Genomic DNA, 21,545 nt, shown 5'->3' on the forward strand with positions numbered 1-21,545 from the left:
TTTTCATTTTATCGAGCAATACATTTATCATGTATATACTGATGTTAGTATTTTGCTCAAGCACGATGGCTTTACCCAGGGAATCAAACCTAAAATCATCTTAACCATGCTGGCTGATAAACATATACCTCACATACTGATTTAAGGTTTACTTTCACACTGTCATGTATGCCATCTGGTAGTCTCTCAAGTGAGCAGCTTCAGCTCAGAATTTCCACTGTGAGTAAAATTACTTCTTTTTCAAAAGCTTGTGACAGTCAAAATTCAAATAATAGCTTCTCTGCCTTCAGGGCGAGCGTTGCATCATGGGACAGGAGAGGAGCTACCGGAAGAGGAAGGAGTCGGCCTTCTGTATCAAAGGGAAGAGCTTCACGTCCGCTCTGACGGCCAAGCCCTGCCAGTGCTCAGAGAGAGACTTCAGCTGGTGAGCAGGGATACAGGCCCCAAAGAGTCTTCAGACCATGCGCTTCACTGGGCCTCACTGGACTCCTACAAGCACGGGTGCTGCCAGGGATTTGGGCCCCTACCACATTGAGCCACTTGACCCAGGGCCACCCCATCCCTGCTCAATTACAGCACTATAACCCTGTCAGTCAGGGCCCTTGAAAACTCCCTCTCCTCATATGGTGCCCCTGCACACAAGCACAAGTTCACATAAGAACATGAGAACATAAGAATGCTTAATGATGGAAATAGTGCCATTGAGCCTGTTTAGATATGAAGAAGGACCCAGTTTCAAATGGAGTCTTTGCGCATCCACAAAAAATATGTTCTAGAATGTTACCAGGTGGGGTGTCCTGCTAAAACGTATGTTCAGTCCTTCTGGGGGGTTCATAATTGGTTTTAGTGTCACCCCCGATGGAGGGTACTGCCTGCTTCATTGCACTGGAATGACTCATCTGGTAAATTGGGTAGTCTGCCTACGGCAGGTGCATTAGCGGGGCCATCTTCCCGAACAGGGGCTGCGAGGCTAAGCTGGTGAACCGCTCAGTGAGGAGAACCGTCAGCTGGCAGCACCTTTTCCGAATTTGCGGAGGATATCGCACTGACAGGACAGGCTTGCTAATGAGATGTGGTATTCCTGAGAGAAAAATGAAAGAGAAATCAGAGGATTAAAAGACATTTAAAAAAGGTATTTTAATAAAGGTTGGGATGATGGAGGAAATCGTGCCTTTCGGTATTAACAGCCTTGTGTGTTTGCAGGATTAGCTGACAGATGACAGACAGGTGGTGGGATTTGAATTTTGAGTCCGTTGCTCTCCTCTCTACACGCAGTGATTATGGATTCGAGCGTGCACCTAGCATGAAAGCGGAAGGTGATCGATGCTTTGCAGACTTCTGGCACGACCCAGACTCCCCACCCGAGGACTGTCAACTGGGCGAGAGTTACGCATCCAGCACAGGGTGAGTGCCTAACTCCTACAGACCCAATACGCTGAGCCACAGACCCATTGCACTGTCCTACAGACCCAACGAACTGTCCTACTGACCCATCACACTGAGCTACAGACCCAACAAACTGTCCTACAGACCCATCACACTGAGCTACAGACCCACCAAACTGTCCTGCAGACCCATCACACTATCCGACAGATCCGACACACTGTCCTACAGACCCATCACACTGAGCTACAGACCCACCACACTGTCCTACAGACCCAGCGCACTGTCCTACAGACCCATCACACTGTACTACAGACCCATCACACTGAGCTACAGACCCATCACACTGTCTTTCAAACCCAACACGTATCTTACTTGCCCAACACTGTTCTAAGGCACCGTTTCACAGAGTCAACACTCATATAGTCTCAACGCTGTCTGGCGGACCCAGTGGTCTCGCGAACTCGGCGCCCTCCAGCACACGTCTCCGTGCCCGGGCCATCCGTTCTCATCAGAACGGCCCGTAATAAGTAGAGCGTGACTGCAGACTGCAGACTGCAGAGTTAAGCTGGGAATGACAGATGCCTCTTTCATCAGGCTTAACCATCGCATGTGATCTTTGCGGTCCGAGGTAAAGCACAGCGGAGGCTCTGTTAGCCGGACCGCCCGGCTGGGAAGGCGTCTCTCTCCGTTTGCATCACACTGTCATAACCCCCTTCTGAACAGTGTCCCTCTCACCCCACCACATGCCAGTGAACCCCGCCCACTCCCAAACTCACGCCAGTGGCCCTATCAGCTCCCTCAGTCCTTGGTAACCCCTCAGCATACCCAAAACTCTCGTAAACCACTCATCACCACACATGATCACACCCGTGTCTTCCATTCTCATTCCAGATTCCTAGTTTAATTTAGTTTATTTGACAATTTTCATATGGTTAAAAACTGGTTAAAACATATGGAGAAATTGTCAAAGATAGTACGCCAAAGTCCGAGACTTATTTCCATCGTGGCCCTTGATGTTCATTTAGCCCTAGCTAAAGAAAACTTAACCCCTCTGTCCCTACAGTACACCCAATCATTTAATCGCTGCTCTGGCTTAATCAGTTTGTATCATTGCCAAGCATTTAACAGACATTTGTGTCAAGAACACTGACCCTGAATGCATTGTTTTCAACATTACATACTGACCATTTATATAGCTGGTTTATTTACTGAAGAAGCTCTTCCCAATTCCACCACTCAATTGCAGTGCCCCTCTTAGGAACTTAACCGGCAACCATTACACTATATTTATATAATATAATATATACCGCTTAAGTTTAAGGGGGCAATTACATTTTCATGTGGGTGTTGTAGGTGTTTGATAACATTTTTCATTAAATACATTAAATAATAATTTTAAAAAAAATGTGTTTTGTGTTTACTCGGTTTGCCTTTGCCAAATATAACATTTTATCTTAAGATATGAAATCATTTAGTGAGACAAATATGCAATAATAGAGGAACTCAGGAAGGGAGCGAATGCTTTTTCACAGCATTGTAAATGTCCAGTTTACCCTTAACCAGTACCCCATAGCAAGCAATAATATAGCTTCCCTGCCTACACCTAACCACCACATTTCACTGTGTCCGAGTTCCACCCCCTGCAACCAGCCATCTGTGGCTTTTCAATCTCAAGCAGAGGCTGAGACCACAGAATCCCAGAAATTCGATTCAAAGGCATTGAAGCTGCTTATAATGGGGCAGGTGATTGTCACGAGGAGCCCCTGTTGCTCTGTGCAGTTGGGGGTTTCGTGTCTGTGAACCAGAAAGCTGTTTCTTCTCGACGGCACACAAAAAGCAATGCTATCAAATGCGAACTACAAAAAATGATGCTGCTACAAATCATAATATTCAAGAACAGGTTCAAAAACAGGAGTAGGGCAGAACCTCAGTCATCTTAACTGTACTGTATTTTCCCATTGCTATGTAAATGGCTGTGTTCTGATGGCAGCTACCGGAAGGTGGTCTCCAATGTGTGTGAGGGAGGAGTGAACAAGCAGCAGAGCTCCAAACAGCACACCTGCCCTCTGCTGTCCCCTAATGGCCTGCAGCTTGGTGTCAAGGGTCAAATGTTGGCTGTGGCGCCTGGTGATGACATCACTTTCATCATCCATCAGGAACAGGTAAGACACGGCCACTGCACAGTGCACTGTGTACAGATAGCTTTGTGTGAGTATGTGTGTGTATGTGTGTGTGTGTGTGCGCGCGCGTGTGTGCGTGTGTGCGTGTGTGCACGTGTGTGTGTGAGAGCGTTCATGTCTGTGCATGTCTGCGTGTGTACGTACGTGAATGAGAGTGTGTCTGCATGGATCTTGGTTTTGTGTGTTTCTTTGAGTAAGTGCGTGAGCACCATAACCAATTCTCTTTTGTCTGCCTTTCTCAACTGTGAGAGGGTTGGGGAGATTGATAAATCTGCTCATTCTTCTCAGAGCTGCCTGTGATGACTGAGAGGAGTTACCATGAGATCAGGGGACATGTTAAATCCACACAGAGGCCTGTTCTTCAGGCTCATACTTAAGCCACAGAAAAAAAGCAGGGTTTGGAGAAATTGGAGAGACTCTTACAATGTAGTGAACACAATCAGAGAAGACCGAGATAAAAGCTGAAGATAAAAAAGACAAACGCACACACTCTTTCTCTTTTCTCCTCGTGTAAGCCTCTAACCCACACAGCTCAGAAACACTCAACAGCTCAGTCTCACAAGTGCTCTCTCTCCTCTCTCCCCAGACTGGCACTCAGAGCTAGAAAGTAAACACATTATGCAATGGATAACAAGATACACATTGCACAGACTAAATCATCTTTTCCCTTTTGTCTTTGGCAGTCTATTTGCCGTTTATAATGTAAAATACCCACTTCAGAGGGCTGGTATTCTGCTGTTCTGCGGTTCAGCGGTTAAATGGCACATACCATAGCCAAGAAATAACCTTAAAATGAGCAAAGATGCCATCACAAGCCTTTGGTGTTCAGTGATGTGTTTTACACAAAAATCTGCCTTTTTATTTCACCTTTGCTCATACAGTAAATAAGGAATTAGGCTGAGCAATTGAGCTGATAGTTACATATAATCATGTTTTTATCCACCTTTAAAAAAGGACAAAAAAGGTTTAAATAACGATTAGAACCATGAGTTCCATGAATTCCATGCCTTCAGAGGATCGCATCAGTAAAAGGGGTAGCCTGGAATCTATGGACCTATGACATCATGGATTGGAGCCTTTGCTCGTGCCATTATCTATCTATGACTTGAAACCCACCAAGGATGCAGTGTTTTTGAGTCAGTCACGTTTCCCCCAGTTATCCCCACATTAGTTTCTATCAATAGCCCATGGGCAGCCATTTTGTATTGCATTCTCACATTGCTTGTCTTTGCAGGGTGACACGGCCAACACTAAGTACCAGGTGGACCTAGGTGATGGGGTACGGGCCATCTACAGGAACCTGACCGTGACGGATGAGCCCATCCAGCACCGCTACGAGAAGCCGGGCGTGTACCGGGTCACCGTGAAGGCTGAGAACCCGTCCGGCCACAGCGAAGCCACTGTCTACATCCAGGTCAACGGTGAGTGGCACTCGCCTCTGAGGTGCATGCTGGGACGTTGATCAGCTATTTGCACACTGTTTGCTTATGTGGAGGCAAAGAAGGGCTTCCAGCCGAATCTTTAACTGATAAAACTGTTCAGCTTACTGATTATATGCTGCAGTTTACTTAACCCCATATGTCAGATAATGCTGTGAGTTATATTTCTGTTGAATTTTTCAAAAGGGACAGGTATCTGGACCTGATGACTGTTTTCTGATAAGCTTAAGTTCTGTAAGAATTGCTTTTCCTCTGATAAAATGTAATTCTGTCACAGTTTTTTTTTTTTTTTTTTTAAATATTGATCCTAAAGGCCACAGTTGCATGACCCTTCTATCTCTGTCAAGACCTAGAGAATTTTACTGCAGGATAACCAGAATTTTTCACATTTACTTATAAACAAATGTTAATACAGTAAAATCCTACATAACTGACCTCAATAAAACTAGAGGGAACACATGAAATGTTGGATAAACTGGAAAAAAAAACATGGCAGCCGATGCCATTTCAGAATGTGAATATGCAAAATTAAATTAATTCAACAAACCATTTTGTTCCCATTTAATTGTTTTCACAGCGCAGCGAACATAGACTATCAATCCCGTACTGCGGGGGAGGTCTAGCAGCCCTAGCTGGCAATAATTACACAAGTATGGATGTGCTGTTAATGTACTGCACTCACATTAAAAGTTGACAGGATGTAAATTAGAATGAGAAATTGACATTAGCATCGAAATGAGGGCGTTGGATAATCCGGCAGGTCGCTTATGTGGGAGGCAGTTACGCGGGGGATTACTGTACATATTTTTCAGGCTTAACTGAACTTGTTGGGGTGGGGGGGGGGGGGACAGTGAGTGCTAACCCATCTCCATCTCCTCTGTTATGGATGTAGCCCCTTTACAAGAAGTGCACCTGGAAGTAGTTCCCATCGCTGGGATAAACCAGGAAGTGAATTTGACTGCTGTGGTGCTTCCCGCTGCCACCAACCTCACTGTCTTCTACTGGTGGATCGGCAACAACCTCCAGGTGCAAAACATCTGTGATTCACATTGCAACACAGCTTAACAAAGAACAAAGCTTTCATTCACCAAAAAGACATTTCAGTTCTCCTACTAGTATTTTGTATTTACTCTCAAATATGAAAAGAAGGTCTTTTTCTGCTGCATATACATTACTAGTTAAGCCTTTTTCAGCTCCATGTTTTTAAACAGTATATTACTATAGATTTTTCTGCAGCCGCCATGTACTGCCAATAACTTACTGCCATGTCCCAAATGGAAAGTTAGCCTCCCTAGCAATGCACCATAATTGGTTCTAATCAGTGAGTTACTGAGAATGCGTTTCAAGAATCCATGTTTTCACATACCTACCTTGCACGCATTGTAGAAGATCCTTCTTATTCTGAACCAGCTATTTTTGATTGCATTGCTTTACACACCCAGTAAATCAAATAACACATTTCTCTGAAATCATAATCCTAATAATTTGTTATGCTACATCAGAGTGAACACAGATCAATAAAACCATTCCTTCTACATTCTGTGCATCCCATGTGTCATCTAAAGTGTTCCTCTATGAAACTGTCTTTTTCAGTTTCATCAGATTACTAGCTGTTGTTTTAATGCAGTGAATCTGTCACTTTGTGTCAGAAAGCGCAGTTATTGGTGCAGGGCAGCCATGGTAACCAACAAATAGACTATTACTCATATCCTCAGACAATGAAAATGTATGTATGTATTTCTTTACATATGCATTTCTGCTGCAGGGAAATCTCGCTTACATAGTTTTTTTCGGCTGCTGGTAATGTTTCTGTTTTCCGTTCTTTTCTCTACACTGAATTAGAGCACCAGCTGCAGTCTATAATCTTTTGTTGGTTTTCTCTGGTTTGTTTGTCTGTATATTATCATAATTGGTGGTGTGTTGTATAATGCAGATTATAGGCAGTGAGAATTTATGCTGCTTCTGCTCATTTTTGAAAGGAAACACATTTAGAGAAAAGATTCCCCTGAAAGACACCGATGTGTTAGATTCTTCTCAGTGTTTGTCAGCCTCTGAAAAGCCCCAGGCATTTTAAACATAAATTAAAAAATATCTCGGGTTTTACGGAAACTGTTCTGTGATCCAGTTCTGTGTGGTTTGAGTTTGAATTGAGATTTTAGCACATTTTTTTTGTTTGGCTATGTTGTTCTTTCTTGAAACATGGGGTTGGAAGCTGTTTTGGCTCAAATGTTTGGTCATTTTCCCTTTGTACTCCTCTATCTGTATTTTAGTTTTTCCTTGTGTCTGTGGTTTGTCCGTGGTTATGGATCTTGTTTATCTCTTCTGGTTATGGCTGTGGATTTTCTCTGTGTCTGTGGTTTTAGACCTGGTTTCTCACTGTGTCTGGGGTTTTAGACCTGTTTTCACTTTGTGTCTGTGGTTTTAGACCTGGTTTCTCTCGGTGTCTGGGCTTATGGATCTGGTTTCTAATCATGCCTTTGATTGTGGATTTTATTTCAGTCTATCTGTAGTTATATATCTTATTTCTGTCTGTCTGTAGTTATGGATCAGATCTTTGTATGTACAATTATGGAACTGTTTTTGTCTGTCTCTGGTTATGGATCTGATTTCTGTCTCTGTCTGCAGTTATGGATCTGATTTATGTCTCTCTCTAGTTATATCTGATTCATGTCTGCTTCTAGTTATGGATCTGATTTGTGTTTGTCTCTTGTTATGTATCTGATTTCCGGTTGTAATTATATTGGTAATTATGGGCTCTTTTTTGTCTTTATCAGCCCAAGCTCTCTCTGGAGAACAGCGTTATCACCAAGTTCCCTGAGACAGGAGAGGTGTCGGTCACCGTCCAGGCCTCAAATGGCCGGTCCATGGTCCAGGACACCAGAACTGTCCGTGTGTTCGGTAAGATGCATGCCAAAGCCCCCAGACCAACACCGGAGAATTGTTTACAAAATGACTGCCGGCTACCTGAAAAAGAATGCCTGCTCTTTGAATCAGTACATCAATTACACATAATTTGGTAGTGGATTTGCTTAACAATACATACATATTCAATCTGGCATGTGATAATATAATCAGTTATAACTGTTGCAGAGAAACGTATCCCTCACTGTGAGATGATTTATGTAGGATGTCTTTTGCAGTCATTAATATTCTCGAACATTTATCCTGTTACATGACAACGGCTGTTTGCGAGGCCTGCCTCAGATTATTCCCCTATAAATTCATTAAAAAAGCACACTTTCCAAGAGCAGGCAATATTCCACACCACACTGGGAAGTTTGCCGATAATGCGTAACTGCGTCCTTGGCTGTAACCGCCATTGAGGACACATTGAGGTCATATTCTCTGTATTTTTTAAATCTTTTCAAGAAAGTATTAGGGAATTTCTCTCAATGTTTGATGGTGGCTTTTTTTGACCTGAAAAGGGCAGCAAAACATGACTGAAGTCTGCCTCAAATCTAGCCACTACTGTGGCTCACTTACCTACTGTTGTGTATACAGTAGTTGTTGGAGTACATTGGATGGGAAAGGTGATAAATTGGCAAAATATTCTCTAAATGTAGTGTACTTAAAATCCCAGACGTTTCATTGAGTATATTTAGGAGTATACCTTTCAGGAAATAAACAATCTTTTTCTAAAGGATAATGACCGAAGGGGTGGGTGTTCACTTCAGACAATTCAGTACCTCCGCTTCAGGCATTCAGACTACATAATGCCCAGCCAGAGGTCAATATCCCACTTATACAACAGCTTACCAACAGAGAGCATGATTGTAATCAAAACAATAGTTTCAAAATATGTTATTCTATTGCATTGGAAATGTTAGTTAAGTATTCCAGCAAATATGCCAAACTCTATACTTAGCAACAAACATGTTTTTCTAGTCCCTTGCAACTGGGCCAGACAGCAAACTAGCATTATGCTAGGTTCACCATCACTCATGTAACCTAATATTAAGGTTTAGTTTGTTTTTAGGTCAAAATGGTCTATTTGTTATCCTTAACTTAGGATTGGGTGTAAAATTAAGGTTAGGGTTAGGAAATCAGTAAGCTTTACGGCTGAGGTAAGTTCAGGCATATGTTCAGGAGTGATGGAAATAGTTAGCAAGTCTGTGTAAATGGAGCGTAAAATAAATGCTCTGTTTACAGGAAATGAATCTAATTATTCCTGACACATTCCCGCTGGCTTGTATCTCTCTCTCCTAATTTTCCCCCATCTCACCAGAGAGCTGCCAAGTCAGCATTACTGTGTCATCGCAGTGTCGAAGCAGCCTCCAAACCGCTGTCTATGTCTCTGGAAAGGCCTCCATACCACCGATTACTGTTTACAACCAGCCTGAAATGTCAGATTCAATTACAGTTAATTATGTCTCACAGCTTCCATCTGCCGTAGGCAGGCTTGGTCTGATTTCTGTCACGTTGCCGTAGTGATGCGTCCATGTAGGGTTAAGATTGGTAGATCAGCGTCGCGTTCACTTCGACCGCTGGCTGCGGTCCCTCCCCTTTGACCCCTTACTCCTTTGCTCTGCTCTGTTTTAGATCAGTTCCAGGTCATCCCTCTGAGTTTCAGCAGGAACCTTGACCAGTTCAACCCCAACATTCCCGAATGGAGAGAAGATATTGGGCAGGTCGTGACCAAGATCCTGGCCAAGGTATATTCTGCCCACATGTGATAAACATTTCCACTGTCAGTTTAAATTAGAGTGAACTTTACTTTTACTTTTCCAGGAAGGACTCATTTATATTGCCTCATTTTTCATGTCATGTTAAAAATACGAATCTCTAGCCATGACTAATGGTTCAGCAAGTGGAATGATGCCCGCTTACCTGAAAACTGTTATCAAGCCTTAAGCTCCTGCCAGACTACAATCCACATTCGCTGGTCACCTTACTGTCTTCTTCAGTCATTATGCTTCCATCCTCTCTGTCATTATGCTTCTCTGTCCTGCAACTGAAATGAGCTCCCCACTGAAATGAAGACAGCCGACTGAAAGCACACCTATTTAAACCGTGCCTTGGCTCATCTGATGCTAAACCCAGAGCACTTTGCATGTGTTTACTAGCCATAGCAATACAATTACCCCTTAACCCATTGTCATCTTTATAAAATGACATTCTCTCCCTCTTGTACCTGCTATGGCATCTAATTTCATGTTGTATGATTATGTATTGACAGTTACCATCGATTATAAGCTTGATGACTTCAGTACTGTTCATTGGATAAAACTACAGTACATGTATACACTTATTTAATTTACTCTGAATTATAGCATCTGTTAAATGCTTGCATGTGAATGTAATATTCTATTAAGCACGACGAATATTCATCAGATTACACTGTACAGGAATGGTTTTTGGTTCAGCTCTGTTCCGATATCTAAAGCTATGTCTTGGCCTTTCTTGGACATTCTATTATGACTGTAGTTCTAATCTAATGTCCCTTTGCCCTCAGATCACTGGAATTCCACAGGAATCCCTGGTTACCATGGTGAGGCCAGGTCTACCAACCACAGCGGACCTGTACGTGCTTCCACTGGAGAGCAAACCGGCTAAGCGCAGTGTGTTTGTTGATAAGGTAGACTTTCCGACAGACATTATGTGTTTCCCCGTATACACTGAACAGCAAAGTGGCTATGAAGCGTTTGTTTTTGGACAGAGAGAATCACACAGAGAGGTGTGTGCTGCTGTTTGTTAAGTCACTGAACGGTGGATTGATTATTTTCTGGTTTCACACATACACTGCTTGCTTTTTTTAAGGGTTTCTGCTGGGCATCTGTTATATGATGTACCATGATGATCATTTACTTTCCAAAAACCCAAATGTATAGTCGGTTGTTTTAGAAAGACTTTTCTCCACCCTCTCTGTGGTCAGGTCCTGCCTTGTAAACGTTCTGTTTCAGAACAAAGTTGCCTATGCTATGTCAATGAGCAGTCAAATAATTTATACCATACAACTGGCTCTCATAAATATCATACAGCTGGCTCTCATGGTACGTGGGCCAGATCTACCCACACCTAGGTATATGCAGATGGTGGTATACGCATGCATGGGGTGTGTGCGGTTTTGTTTGCCAGTTTGTGTGTGTGTGTGTGTGTCAGCTGAATGACATGCCAATGTTGTGTTTTTCAGAGGATTCCCGCCATAAAGCAGGCCTTCAATGAGAACAACGTCAGCTTCATTGTGAGGGGGGGTCTGGTGGTGCTGGTGACCCTGGCTGACCCCGATTCAGGTAACCCGTCCTTCTGTGACATGACTGGTTGCCTGCCCAGAACCACATAAAATGGTGCTTTAGCTCACGCTGTGACATCTCGTAGAATCACTGCCAGATACTATAGCTGCTGTGCAGTGTAGGACCATATATTGCCTGTGCTGTCAAGTTTTGTGGCCACAAGACAATATATCATATGTGTACATTTACAGTGAGTGTGTAGCAATAGTCATGGATCAAGCAATTAGCCTGTGAAATGCTTAAGAATGAGTCATCATCCGGTTACCATTATAAATCTCTGAGTGCCCGTTCACATAAAAACTTACAGGATTTGTAAGGTATTTGATATTTATCTTAAATATAAACATAAATCTGGTGTAGCAGATGAGGAGTGCTGGTGAGTTCTGCTCATAAACGTGAAGTGAATTTAAATTTGCGAATAATTGACTCGGCTATTGATTTTGTTTGAGTCTGTTTTCTCTGGTGCGACTTTAATGTAAATCCATAATATATTCTGATGGATGTATTTCAAAGGAGAAATAACAAGAGACACATCAACCCATGCAACAGAAACCGGTGGGTCTCCGCTTATGGGAAAAAAAAGCCTGTTTGTTCTCCTACGTATTTCTCTTCCTTAAAACACTCTACTTAACTTTGCTTGGGTTTGTGCTATGCTGCTTTCTCTGAGAATGAGCTATCTCTCTAATGACACAATCCTCATAGCGCCAGTCAAATGCCTCTGAAACTATGAACAATTATGTGGAAATACGGTCTGATTATCGCACATTTAACCTGTTCGCTTTCAAACTCTGCTTCTTCGATAGTTATGTCTTTATTTAATTATTTATTTATTTTATTTACTGCTTTACTTGCATTTAATCTGTATTGGCAGTTTTGCAATTGCCATGATTAATGAGTGTGTGTGCGTACGTGCACATATGCATGTGTGTGTGTGTGTGTGCGCACATATGAATGTGTGTGTGTGTGTGTGCATGCATGTGTATGTGTGTGTGTGTGTGTGTGTGTGGGTGTGTGTCATACTGTTCTTTAGGGCCTGACGTATGCTGTGTGTTTTGTTTGATGTTAGTAGAGCTGGTATAGTTCAGTGTTGTCTGTGTACTGTGGCATGCGTTCTCTGCGTGTTGTGTGGTTAGGTTATAGCTTGTTATAGCCTTACCCTGATTTGTGTTAACTGTGTATTGCAGCCTCACAGGAAACTAACAATACAGTCGCAGGTGTGTGTGTGTTTGCGTGTGTGTGTATTGAGGCTTATTGGTGTGTTCATGCCTGTGTGTATTTGTGTGGTGTGACTTACATGTGTGTTTACTGTATAGGTGTGTGTGTGTGTGTGAGAGAGAGAGAGAGAGTATGTGTGTGAGTGTGTGTGAGAGAGAGACAGAGTGTGTGTGTGTGTGTTTGTGTGTGTGTGTGTGCTTGCATGTTTATTGTAACACATGTGTTCTCACTTTGCAGGCTCCCAGGGGGGCATGGCTGGAGCAGGCGTTTGGGCTCTGGCTCTAATATTTGTTATCAGCCTGGTTGCCGTTGGAGCTTTCATCCTTTACAAATTTAAGAGGTGAGCATCTCACAAGGGCTCTTCACTGTACATTATCTCACAATGTTTAAGAGGAGGAGTTTAAAACAGGAAGGGTGGGTTAGCTTCCTCTCTGTGCTGGCCTTTCAATAGTGTTAGAGTCCCCTTGAAAACCAGGACAATATATCTCTTGACATGCATTAAACAATAATAAGCAGATCACTGTCTGGTGGACTGAATACCCTTTGCGGATTTAGGCTCTTGAAAGTTGAGACCTAACTCTGTCCCTGGAACATTCCAGAAAACTCCCAGGAAGGAATGTCTATGCCCAGATGCACAACGAGAAGGAACAGGAGATGACCAGCCCTGTCAATCACAGCGAGGACACACAGAACATCATCCAGGGGGAGGAGTTTATCGATGATGACTTGGACTCACAGACCCTAGGTAACTCAGGAGGTAGAGCAAAATTTAGATATTTTTGACAACTAACCAACTTGTAGTTCTGTATATTTCACTAACAACCAAATACCATTAAACAAGTTGTTTGCTTTTAACAGAGGCTATTCTGCTTTATAATAATAATAAATAATAAAAATAATAGTACTTTACTAAATATGTGCTCAAAAAGCCTTTGAGGATAAAGATAAATAATATTATTAATATATTTTTATAATGTGTTATATAGATATAATAATGATGCAATAATACAGTTTATTCAGTACCAGATGTTATATTTGGGGTCAGTATTGCTGTGGATGTTTCAGTTGAACTGTAAGCAGTGATATGTCACGACTGCGTGAATGGGAAGATGCGCACCGATATGTCGGAATGCCTGATGCTCTGTCCTCGCCCGTTGCTAGGTAACCACTCGGGCGTAGTGCTGAGCATCAACTCGAGAGAGCTGCACAGCTACCTGACCAGCTGATGGCTGCGGAGGGGCTGAAGAGCACGGACTCTGCCTTCTCTGTTTTATTACACCGGCCCTCTCCCCAAGCCTGCGGCGGAGGGGCCAAAACCCCACCAGACCATTTATACACCCGCAGTACTACAGCAACCTGTTCTGTCTCTCGCTCTCTCACTCCTCCCGAAAACAGCAGGATTAACCCCTCTCCCCCCCCCCCCCATCCCGTCCCTTCAGTATGGAACATACAGGGTCTGAGAGACTCCACCTGCACCCGTGCTCCCGATTGCTCTCCACCAATCTCTTTACTTCGGCACACCCACCCACGAGCTCGTTTGTTTTTCCTTTGAACTTGTCTGCTCCCCTAACACCAGCTGAACACGTCTGCTCCCTTAAGACCAGGTGCATCTCTCCCACGCCCTCCAAGATACTTTTGTTTTCTTCTTTGCCTTTTTGTCTCTCCCTGTCAGTGTCATTATGTCTCTTTCTTGGTGGTTTTTGCGTTCTTTATGCCATTCTGTCTCTTTCGTCCTCTCCCTTTCTCTCCTTGGTGAGCGCCGACGCATTTGCTCATAGGTGTCTTGCGGGCATGTGACATTCCACACTATCTCCGAAACAGAAATGAGGCCTGGGTCAGGAGCCAAAGACTCGTTAAAACTACAAAACGCCCCTTTCCTTTCTGTTTCAATCACGTTGTGGAGGAAGAGCGCAGGGGGGAGTCCTTTTAACTGTCATCTTAATCATTTTGTGGTACTACTTCAGTTTAACTAATGTCTAGGGAAGATGCATGCTGCTCAGAAATTGGTGGTGCAGTTCCTGCTATACTGTCCAGCATCCAGTAAGAGAATGGTTGTAGTTGCCTCAAGAACAGGTGGGAAAGTTTGAACCATTTGAGCCTTGTGAAGGAGAATGAGCCTCGTCTTTCTGTAAAAGCCTCACAAATTATGTGTACGAGCCTCTTTAGTCTTTCAGAAACAGCCTCACCAAGAGTCTTTCTGAAACAGCCTCATTACGAGTCATTCTGAAACAGCCTCACCAAGAGTCTTTCTGAAACAGCCTCATTACGAGTCATTCTGAAACAGCCTTGTTCAGAGATTTTCTGAAATTGCCTCGCTTACATTCTGAAACAGCCTCTTTAACAGCCTTTCTGAAATAGCCTCGTTAAGAGTCTGAAAATAGATCTGGGACAAGAAGATGTAGAGTGTGGAGTGAAACTGGGGGCGGGAATCAAATGCAGTGCTTTAAAAAGTTTCCATTGTTTGTACAGTGTGTGATACGAAATCCCTAGTCTTATCCGTACTGCAGTTTATTATTACGTGGATACACAGTGTGTTCTCTGTCCAGATCACTAATGCCGATCAAATAAATTCAGAATGAGCTACTTGTAATTCATTATGCCAAAAACACAACTCAAAAATATTCCTATCTCCAGAGAGCTGGGTGCTGTCACAGGCTTGTGCCTGAAACTGAAGTTACGGTTTTTACTGTTGAGGGCGCTGGTCTCCTATTTATGGGCAAGTGCAGGGCTGACATTGAAACTGCAGTTCGATCCGTAGACTCTAGAGGGTGCTGGAGTCCCTAAGTGGGGTAAATGTGTGAGTGGCAAAGGCAAGGGCACATTTTTATTTATGAACGATTCCCTTAGAGTCTACATTAGCTCACCGTATCTTAAACCGATCTAACAACGCAGTGGAATAAATCACGTAGCTTCTTTTTAATGAAGTGTTTGTATTTTTTTTATATTTATCTTTTTTATGGTACTTATTACGTGGGTTGAGTCGATTGAAGGCTTCAGTATTGTGCGAGATCAGTCAAGCAGCCGCAGCTCTCCGAAAAAAATGTAATTCTTTGTCCCAAGGAGCCTCAGGAGCAGAATTTTCCGGCTCAGTGTAAATGCTTAGACGCTATTCCTCAAAGAATAACAAATGCTATGCTTGCGAACAATCACGAACCTCCCAATAACCCCAACCCCCTACTCCCGAAGGTCAGAATGAATGAAATGAAAGGTGGGTTGAAATTCCATACCTGTGCGCATATACGTACTGATGCTGTGCTTTTGGGATGAATTCACTTGAGTGGGTTCCAGCAGCCATCCTGTTCATTGATGGGCTGTACGAGTGTTAGCATGACGGTCTGCTGAGGTCGAAAAAGTTCAGAACTTCAGAAGGTCTGAGTTGTGACTGGTGCTTGAAACCAGGTTGTGTGGCCCTTATAGAGCCTATATTAGGCAGTGCATGAAGTGGAGTTTCCCTTTAATTTGGTTTGTATATGTAAAAATAATAACAAATGTACATAATTATGAATATCTCACATAAACACCAAAATTTCACCGCTTTGGAAAGGTCATCTCCACTCATCTTGAGCACTTTCACGTGAGCGCGACATCGTTAGCAATAGTTCGCCTTTTTCTCTCTCCTCAGTGTAGGAATATTATATATATGTGTAGCCTGAGATGGTATTTTTTTTAGTTAACTCACAAATTATCAATGTTACATTCAAAGTAACTCCATATAATCCTGCCCATTTACCAGTTCAGAGTTATTTCTTCTTTACTCTTCTACAGATGGGCCGACAGGCTTTGTTGGATTCTGTAAACTGGTACAGGTGTTTGTTACAGCTCTCTGTCACATGACTTAAAGGTAATCAAGGGGAAACACACAGGAACATAATCATACGGTGATTATCATGGGCATAATTACATACATCATTATGGTGGACATAATCGAGAACAAAGCTGGAACAGCAGCATGAAAAAACCACAATGAAAACCAGAAAAAAACAACAACAGAAAAACAACAAAACAAAAAAAACCCATTCAGTTATAAACTAAAAACAGAATATGTTGAAACATTAAACTCATTTCTAAGAAGAACAGAAATGATTTCCTGAGGCTATTGTGTGCATTAAATGTCTGTACTCATTAAAAACATGAGCACCACTGTATAGGTCTGTGGTTTACAGTGCTGTGTAGGCCTGCTATGAATATTTGTAGTAGAGTTAGTACAGCCATTAGTCACGTTTAGTTCTGCCACCAAGTGCTGATGTATCCTTTATTTTATTATTTACCGGTTTGAATTGCACTACTCACTTAATTCTGGGATTAACTGTTGAATAAGGAATGCTGAATATTCTCTCTAGTCCAGTCCAAGCCGCCAGAAAATATGGTTCAGTCAATGGTGGATGGACCTGCTTACGGACAGCCAAGCCAGTGCGCCTTGTGGTTTCCAATCAGATGGTTCATATTCACTTTAAAATGCTGGAAAGAAGCTCTCAGCCTACTAATACTGTATGCAGTAAATAAAAATCATACGAAAGACTTGATTTGCGCTCGCATTAAGCAATAACAATGAACAGTGTAATTTTGGGCTTCGTTCCAGTTCAGAGGAGTCCTGGGACAGCGGGTTCCCTTCGGCTTCTCGTATTCCAAAGTACGCTCTGTATTTAAAACACGGGCCACGCAAACCAAACCGTCAGTCTGGCGCATTTGCCCTTCAGGTATGCAGAGGTCTCTGTGGCTCTCCCGGACCAGAACTGTCCATCACTGATGTCGTTTCTTTGATTTCAGTACTTCTCTACATTGGTCTTCAAAAAAAAAAAAAAAAAAAAAAAAACTGAAACAAAACCAGTATTTGATTCACCCTGCTAGTTGCACCTTCTCCACTGTAGAAAGCCACCTTCAGCCAGTGGCACCGAACTCAAACCCTTGTGGTGCCGCGTCGCTTGGGTATCTTTTGTACATATATATGCACATGTCTTGTTCTTAGTTTTCTAGTGATGTGATGTCCGTGAGATATTTCTTTTTTTGTGCGTGTGGGGGTGGGGGAGTCAGGGAGGGTAGTCAAAAAAAATAAAAATATATTTGTGGAGGAGATTCATTGTTGACACAAAATGTTTGAAATTGACTGCACAGTTTTATTATTAATGTTTTCAGTAAGTGTTTGAATACTCAGCTGATCGTAGTGCACATAACCAACCGTCCGGACTAAGCACACTCATAACTGTATAGGTTTGTTCTAATAATTTGATCTGTTCAATAAAGACTAAACATCTTCAGGAAACTGAAACCATGGAGTGTTTCTGTATATCTACATGTTTGTGTACAACCCCAGTGTGTTGTGTTTTAAACGTAGGCTGGCCAGGGTTTTATAATTTAGTCAAAATTTCACCATCACCACCATCAGAATTACACTATTGCAGTGTTACACCCCACACATTCCACCAGGTGGCACTGCACAGACATCAGACTGCAGTTTTCTCAGATGATCTAGCAATTTAATCTTTCCTTCTCTGGCATAGTTTTCATTAGTGTTAATATGCATTCATAACTTTGTGTGCTTAATGAATTAGCTATTGCATAAAATACGATAGCTTCATAAAATGCTTGGCTTTTGCATTTTTTTGTTGACAGCTTAGAAAAATTCTAAATAATTGTCTAAAACAGCATTAAGCCTTATGGAGAAACAGTTGTAATTTTCACCTTGCACACATTAAATATTCCCAGTACATATAAAACATTCCATGCTATCGCTAATCACAGTACATGGAATGCATGTCTTGCTGGGTGATTTGTACAGTGCTGTAGATGTCATTTTTATCACACTACTGTAATTCCTATGGACTTTGCTATAGCTGGATTAAATCTGTGATAAAACTATCTGCTTTTTCATATTAGTTTTCTCCTTCCCTGTCCAACCTCCCATTTCATATCATTCTGAAAGAAATAAGGGCAGTCAAAAACACAAACCACACTACAGATTGAAGAAAGAGTTTTATTTTATATACACTGGTTAGCCACCAAGTCGGTGACTGTCTTTCAGAGTAATATATGAAACAAAAAAGGTCTTTAAGGTGCCAAACAAACACTGCTGATTTTTTCTTTTTTCCATCCATCCCTCCCTCCCTCCCTCCCTCCCTCCCCACAAGTTATTTACATTGTGTTCACATTTTCTGGCGTCATACGTTTCTCCTATTCGGGATACGTGGAAGGAAAGGACCACTCTCCAAACCCCATTTAATTCTTTCTCCATCATTCTCTTTTTGTTCATTTCAGCTTTAAGGAAAATGGAAAAGCTGTGAAAGGATTGGGGACAGGAGAGCAGGCCTTTCCTCGCCATAAACCCACTTTAAAGAACATCAGGGGGGTCAGTTCACCATGTCAATCTGGACCTGACACCCACGCTTGGCCTTGACCTCCCCCATTTCCCACAGCCCAGTTCCCCCAAAAAAAGACATGTACTAATTTGCAGATTCGTGGGGCTCCAGATAAACACAAACAGCGAGAAACAAATATTTACACACACGTACACAAATATATCTTGAGGATTTTCAGTCTATGCCGTTGTTAATATGTAGAACCTTGTATAAAACAAAAAAATTTAACATTTTCATGCACTGTAAAACCAGCAATCTAAAATAAGTTCCTTTAAAAAGGAGAATGGATGCAGTAATGGTTTACATTGTTTTCAATCTTTTTTAAATCAGAAGAAGCACCTAAATATACTCTATAATCGTAGTGGATTATAAAAGTACAGTACAAACATGAAAAGCACCGTTAATATCCCAGTACACTGAATGCCTGTTTTTTTAAACATGAACATCAGGGGCCAGTGAATAGCATTGTCGCTAACGCTGCTGCTGTTGAGCTGACTGCATGTTAGATCCCCCTGTAAATCACAGCAGATAGCGGACCCGGTCACGCCAGAAAGCTCTGCCCAACGCAGTCATCCATTCACTGCAGGGTTTGGACAGTAGACTGCAGCAGGACATTAACCGGCTCCAGAGGCATATCTCCGCCCCAGCCTCCCCCTCTGAGGAACACAAACCGCTGCGTTTGAGTCCAGTGCACAGAAAACCGCACGGAGGTCAAATCTCCCGCCGACAAAGCGCGCTAAAGAGAGGGCCGACAGGACGGAGACACGGGGCGCGCTGGGGGACACTGATGGTGGGCTGAAACACAGACATCTCATTTGGAGGGGGGTGGGGGGTGGGGTATAAATACACACAGAATCCTCCAGAAGGTGGATTCCAGAGATAATTATCTGTGGTCCAACGTCCGCACTCTTCAGTCACAGAGAAAACTCTGGGGCCTACTGGAACCCCACTAAAGGCCCGGGAGTGAATCACACATGTTTGTGTTTCATTCCAAATCTATTTTAAAAATACATGCGGGTTTGTACAGTACTTCTATCTTCTATGACAGTGTATTGATGGATTTAAGATGTGCCTGGAACACTGAAATGCATGCACCATATACTTAGATCTCAGCCTACTCCAGTGCCTCGATTAAAAGGTCCAGACTACAGCACATATATTTGGAGTATAAAAAAGAAACAAGATACATTTCGTTTGCATGGAACGTACTCCGCGGCCGCCCAGATCAACGGAACCGCGACCTGGACTTGAGCCGCCCACGGATAGGCCATGGCCTGGCACAGGCAGGTTCTGATTGGACCCAGGAGAGGCGCACGCCAGAGGCGGTTCGGAGGCTGGAGCCAGGCAACGGCCTGACCTCGGATGCCTGAGCGTGGACTCTAGGGCCTCCGGTCCCAAAACAGATCCCTCCCTCCTGCCCTGGATGTGGAAGTGGGCCCTTCCTTCTGCCGGCGCGACCTTCGCCCTCGCAGTTTCATGCAGAACGCGCGACGACAAGCTTTTAAATATCAACATAAATAATCAAGAGGGAAGCTAATATCTTACTCAGAACATTTACAAATAAATACTGCGGTTTCACGTTTTCTGGTGTCTAAACCGAATCGGGACTCTAGGATGTGCGAGATGGATGAACAGAGAGACAGGTCCTCTAAACACACTCACGCAAGAGAGGAACGGACAACACAGACGTTACAACAGGAACGCAGGTGAAACATGCCTGTATAATAAATGCTATTATAAAAAATAAGCGACTAAGGAGCACTTGTTTTCTGTGCTTTCGTAAGTTGGCGCTATAGAATTTGGCAGCATTGTCCTCTCAGCTGTCTTCCAAACATCTATGCTACGCTTGACTCCTTCTCTTGACACCCTTAGGCAACGAACGGCCCTTGCAAATAAATATACACATTATAAAAGAATGCCGGAAATGTTCATGTTTATGTTCCACTTTTCATTTCCCACTCCTGAAAGAAAAGAGATAAAGACATGATTACCCCCAAGGAAGTTTACACTGGAGTCATCTTACCAACTACATCCTAAAAGTATATCTGAAAATACATGATACATGATAATAACTTCAGAGTTATTTTTATAGGCCCAAAGCTAAGCTTGTGGTAGATGACATGACACAATATAAATAGGCCAGAGAGGTGAAACATTTCATCCACCACCATTTCTGTAAATTAAGCCAGAAAGTCATGCTAAAAAACTAGCCAAATCAGTTATCTTTTATAATTTATTTTTCATTTATAATTTTTACCAGCCAAATTCACAAGCAAGGTCATAGCGATTCAGTAGTTCTCTAGACCCACGTTCTTTACTTTTAAAAATGTTTGAAACTTTTCCTGTATAAGCTGACATTTCCGATCATCTACTTTTTCCATGATTGGAAGTAGTTTGGTAGGAGACTGGCTTGCTGTAATTTAATATAACTGGTATCAGCATCAGCCAATATGACCAGACAAATATTGGTTATAGGCCCAGAATGTCCAGTCTTGCATCTGTACCGAATGCAAGTTTTTGCTGAATCAATTTCAACCTCCAACGTAAAAAAAAATAGTTACCAGGCCTTGTAGTGGGTGTGGCATAAACTTTGATAGGCGGGTCTGACCTTGGCGCAGGCGTATATTGTGGGTGTGGCCTGAGCTCACGGTGCCGTGTGGCTTTACAGTAGCTCAGATAGGCCTTATGTGGAGCTCGGGTGGGCGTTACTGTATGTAGGTGTGACCACAGGTGCATCTTGGC

At 42.7% G+C, this 21,545-nt stretch overlaps 2 protein-coding genes across 7 annotated transcripts in view; one reads left to right on the plus strand and one right to left on the minus strand.

Moving 5' to 3' along the window:
• Nucleotides 1-17,716, plus strand: part of sorcs2 (sortilin-related VPS10 domain containing receptor 2) — a 246,459-nt gene extending 228,743 nt beyond the window's left edge. For 2 of the 4 annotated variants that reach the window (XM_035426346.1, XM_035426349.1), the window contains exons 16-28: nucleotides 291-424; nucleotides 1,276-1,404; nucleotides 3,377-3,548; nucleotides 4,801-4,987; nucleotides 5,898-6,031; nucleotides 7,780-7,903; nucleotides 9,545-9,657; nucleotides 10,458-10,580; nucleotides 11,136-11,235; nucleotides 11,749-11,790; nucleotides 12,688-12,790; nucleotides 13,050-13,207; nucleotides 13,612-17,716. In XM_035426346.1, the coding sequence (XP_035282237.1) occupies nucleotides 291-424; nucleotides 1,276-1,404; nucleotides 3,377-3,548; nucleotides 4,801-4,987; nucleotides 5,898-6,031; nucleotides 7,780-7,903; nucleotides 9,545-9,657; nucleotides 10,458-10,580; nucleotides 11,136-11,235; nucleotides 11,749-11,790; nucleotides 12,688-12,790; nucleotides 13,050-13,207; nucleotides 13,612-13,676 (1,584 nt within the window). In that variant the 3' untranslated portion in view covers nucleotides 13,677-17,716. The remainder of the gene's footprint in view (nucleotides 1-290; nucleotides 425-1,275; nucleotides 1,405-3,376; nucleotides 3,549-4,800; nucleotides 4,988-5,897; nucleotides 6,032-7,779; nucleotides 7,904-9,544; nucleotides 9,658-10,457; nucleotides 10,581-11,135; nucleotides 11,236-11,748; nucleotides 11,791-12,687; nucleotides 12,791-13,049; nucleotides 13,208-13,611) is intronic. The other 2 variants (XM_035426347.1, XM_035426348.1) reach the window with 2 other exon arrangements.
• A 1,522-nt stretch (nucleotides 17,717-19,238) lies between these two features.
• Nucleotides 19,239-21,545, minus strand: part of afap1 (actin filament associated protein 1) — an 86,039-nt gene continuing 83,732 nt past the window's right edge. For all 3 annotated transcript variants that reach the window (XM_035426813.1, XM_035426812.1, XM_035426814.1), the window contains one exon: nucleotides 19,239-20,764. In XM_035426813.1, coding sequence (XP_035282704.1) covers nucleotides 20,738-20,764 — 27 coding nt within the window. In that variant the 3' untranslated portion in view covers nucleotides 19,239-20,737. The remainder of the gene's footprint in view (nucleotides 20,765-21,545) is intronic.

The sequence above is a fragment of the Anguilla anguilla genome, chromosome 7, assembly GCF_013347855.1.
Source record: "Anguilla anguilla isolate fAngAng1 chromosome 7, fAngAng1.pri, whole genome shotgun sequence".
NCBI classification, from domain to species: Eukaryota; Metazoa; Chordata; class Actinopteri; order Anguilliformes; family Anguillidae; genus Anguilla; species Anguilla anguilla.